This window comes from Girardinichthys multiradiatus, chromosome 24, assembly GCF_021462225.1.
Source record: "Girardinichthys multiradiatus isolate DD_20200921_A chromosome 24, DD_fGirMul_XY1, whole genome shotgun sequence".
NCBI classification, from domain to species: Eukaryota; Metazoa; Chordata; class Actinopteri; order Cyprinodontiformes; family Goodeidae; genus Girardinichthys; species Girardinichthys multiradiatus.
The window spans coordinates 8662544-8666549 of NC_061816.1; the positions used below are offsets into that span (position 1 = coordinate 8662544).

Here is a 4006-nt window from a genome sequence, read left to right on the forward strand (position 1 = left end):
TTTTCCTTCAACCAAATTAGAAGAGACTGACACTCCATTTGCTTCCCCCTTCCAGACTGGAATGGAGAGGCAACTGTGAAGCCGTCTACAAGAAAAGACAGAGCAGACAACTTCTTGAGGAAGCTTAGGACCTTCGGTGGTTGCAGCAAGATGCTGCATATCTTCTATAAGTGTTAGGCGTGGTACAACGAAGGACCTCGGAATTCAGACAAGCAGGCAGCATGACGGTAAGTGAAAAAAGATTTAATAACAAAAAACTCAGTCACAGGAGGAGGCAGGAACCAAAACAGACATGGGCAGGCTGGCAAGATAGGCTTGGCGTGAACAACAGGACACAGGTGACATGATCTGAAAAACAAGACGTGAGCATGATCCAGAAAATGTTTCCGCGACGAATGACAGAACAGGTGTGTATTTATGGAGCGTGAACCAGGTGAAGCAAGAAGACAGATTAGCTAGGTGCAGGTGAACTGAATAAAGTTGATTGACAGGACAAAACATGGCTTGAGCAGAACGGAAATCCAAGGATACAAACTAATAGAAATACAACTAGAAAAACATGAAACTTAAGCATAACCAGATCCAAAACCCAAACTTGACAAAACATGAACAAGACTAAAACATGACCAGAAAAATAAACAGAAACATGATTCAAAACTTCAACTGTGAAATAAGACCAACAAAATCCAAAAACACCCACAAATCATAACAATATGTCTGTTGTGGAGAGTGTGATCTCTTCTGCCATCATCTGCTGGGGTAGCAAGACCAGAGCCAGAGACTTAAAAAAGCTCAACAAGCTAATCAAGAAGGCTGGCTCTGTTCTGGGAACTCCTCTGGAACCTCTGGAGATCATTGAGCAAAGAAGGATTCCGAAAATGTAGAACATTAAGGAGAATCCTGAGCATCCTCTTCATGAGACTGTCCTACAACAACAGTGTCTTCAGTCAGAGGCTTCTTCAGATGTGCTGTAAGAAAGACTGCTACAGGAGATCCTTCTTGGCCACAGCTATCACAGCTATACAAAACACTTGCTGCAATATTTGTTAAGCGAAGTGCAAGGCCAGTGGCGGGAATACTGGTAATCTAAGGAAGCACCTGGTTAAGCAAAATATTTTTCTCAAGGCGGATGAATGCACAATTTTCGACAACCTCAGCTTTACGGCTACAACTCCTGCATTCAGCATCATTAGCACACCTGCATCCATAAGCAACTCATCATCTGCAGTCAGCAACATGGGAGAAGAAATGTTTGAAACAACTGCGATGTTACAACACAAACAGCTGGATCTTGTTTTGATATATTCATTAAAGTTTATATATTGAGTAATAAATGTGTTAAATTGAAAAGTTTAGAGATTTTATTATTAAACAAATACACATTTACTCTACAACATAAACACACACAAAAGTACTGAAAACTGATACCGTTAAGTACGATACTGATTTCCATGTACCGGGCATCGGTACCGTATTGGATCAAGTGTGAAAGGTACCCATCCCTAATTCTCTCTGAGGTTCAGGTCAGGGCAGTTTGCTGGCCAATCAAGCACAGTAACACCACAGCCATTGAAGTGTGAGCCAGTACCAAGTCCTGCTGGTTAACAAAATCAGCTTTCCTCTGCAAACCTTTGGAGGTATTTGGAGCTCATTAGGATGAGACACCATGAGGTTCCAAAATTCATCTTTTTTACATTATTCAAATTCTTTGAGACACTGAATTTTAAGTTTCCATTATCTACAAGCCATAATCATCAAAATTACAAGAAATAAAGCGTGACATATTTCATTCTGTGTAATGAATCTATACAGTTTTACTTTCTGAAATGAGGATGAAAAATATTGAACTTTTTCACAATCTTCCAATTTTTCGAGATGTAATGTAGCTATAAAACAAATCTCTGCTGATCTTCAAACACCTGTTATTGAACCTGTTTGAATGGATCTAAAGCAAGCTAAATCTAATCTCCGGCTTCCTCCCACAGTCCAAAGACATGCCTGTTAGGTTAATTGGTGATCTAAATTGCCCTTAGGTGTATGAATGAGTGTGCATGGTTGTTTGTGTGTTGCCCTGCGATGGACTGGCGACCTGTCCAGGGTGTACCCCGCTTCTCGCCCATAGACTGTTGGAGATAGGCCCCAGCTTCCCTGCGACCCATTATGGAATAAGCGGTAGAAAGTGACTGACTGACTAAATCTAATCTCAAAAAGGGTGAAATGGTGAAGAAAGGTTGCATCAGTCTTCAGGTTAGTCGTCAGACAGAAGGGCGTATTTTAAGGATGATAAATAAGGCATCTTAATGAAGGGTCATGTCTCGTCTTCACCTCCCTGATGGACGGCAGTAAGAACTCCTCTCTGTGCTTTCCTAACCATAACTCCTCCTGCAGGAGGCTGCTGCTGCCCCTCTCTGAGACCGTTCTGTTTCACACATTGCTGACTCTCATCTCCCTGCTCACTGTAATGCTCAACCTGCTCGTCATCATCTCCATCTCCCACTTCAGGCAGCTGCACAACCCAACCAACTCCCTGCTCCTGTCTCTGGCTGTGTCTGACCTGGCGGTGGGGCTGCTGGTGATGCCCATCGAGGGGCTGCGGTACTTGGAGACATGCTGGCTGCTGGGGAGGCTGATGTGTGCTCTGACTCCTTATGTCTTTTACTGTCTGATCTCTGCCTCTTTGGGCCACATGGTGCTTATATCTGTAGATCGCTATGTGGCCATCTGTGACCCACTCCTTTACCCCACGAGGATCACAATGATTAATGTGAAGATCTGTGTTTCTCTCTGTTGGGTCTGTTCGCTGCTCTACAACGGATTGATCCTGATGGAACATTTAGGCCAGCCAGATAGGTTCAGCACCTGTCACGGGGAGTGTGTTGTAATCGTAAGCCGAGTTTCAGGAACTGTTGATCTCTTTTTCACCTTCATAGCACCATGTACTGTGATGGTTTATCTTTATTTCAGAGTGCTTCTGGCTGCTCTCTCCCAGGTGCGTCTCATCCGTTCACAGACAGCGGCTACAGCTGTAAAATCAGCTCAAGCTGTTACAAGATCTGAGTGGAAGGCAGCCAGGAGCCTCGCCATTGTAATTGCTGTGTTTATAATGTGTTATTCTCCTTATTTTTATCCTTCCTTGGAGGGAAAGGACACATCCAGCAGCTTGTCCTACTTTTCTGCTCTGACTTGGATTATGTTGCTGAACTCTAGTATGAATCCTATCATTTATGTTTTGTTCTACCCCTGGTTCAGAAAAGCTATCAAACTTATCCTAACCCTAAAAATACTGCAGCCTGACTCCTGCGACATGAAGATGCTGTAGGTAGAGCTGACCACAGATCAGATGTGTGATCTTTTCTCAGTGGCAAAGACTTTAAAGATGCTCACATTTTATACTGTGTGATCAGACTTCATGTGCATTAAGTTAAACAAGCAGCAGAGGTTTCTGTAGTTGCCATGTTTTTAATGAATCTCACATGAACAAACATAACAAAAGGGGAACATTTCTAGAAGGAAAACTATTATGACACAGAGCCTTTAATCAGGCAGTTTTGACCTGTTCATGTATACTTTATAGAGTAAAAACCTGTACATGCATAATGTGATTGGCCTTAATACCATCCAAAATCATAAATCTACTAATTTAATCACAAAAGCCTTATTCCTTCTTACACAAAGTACAACAGTAAGTATAAATCTTGTCAGTGTTTTATAGAAGTGTAATATAATAACAACTCATTTGCTTTTTCTATCTAAGAAAAAACTTAGTTGGCCTTTTTGCACTATGTGAAGATTTTTAACACAGACCCACACACAAACCTATTTTATTATGATGGTTGTGGCTGTTTCTCCTCTTTGTTTTTCACACACGTTTTTTTTCTCTTAATGAAATACAAATTTGTTCCATTTTTCAATATTTGTCTGCAAAAACTGCATCACAACTTGTTATACATCTAAATAAAAGGAAAGTGAATCTATGGGCGTTAAAGGGAGCCCATTTGCTAGAACA

The 4006-nt window shown here is 41.6% G+C and overlaps 1 protein-coding gene across 1 annotated transcript; it reads left to right on the plus strand.

Moving 5' to 3' along the window:
- Positions 1 to 2332: 2332 nt before the first annotated feature.
- On the plus strand, positions 2333 to 3319 carry LOC124861178 (trace amine-associated receptor 13c-like). Its single transcript, XM_047354701.1, has one exon. It carries the CDS (start codon positions 2333 to 2335, stop codon positions 3317 to 3319), a length of 987 nt encoding a protein of 328 aa, XP_047210657.1.
- The last annotated feature ends 687 nt before the right edge of the window (positions 3320 to 4006 follow it).

Bases quoted from the DNA above. Each gene is read 5' to 3' on its own strand.
- LOC124861178 (XM_047354701.1), top strand. From the start codon at position 2,333: ATGGACGGCAGTAAGAACTCCTCTCTGTGCTTTCCTAACCATAACTCC.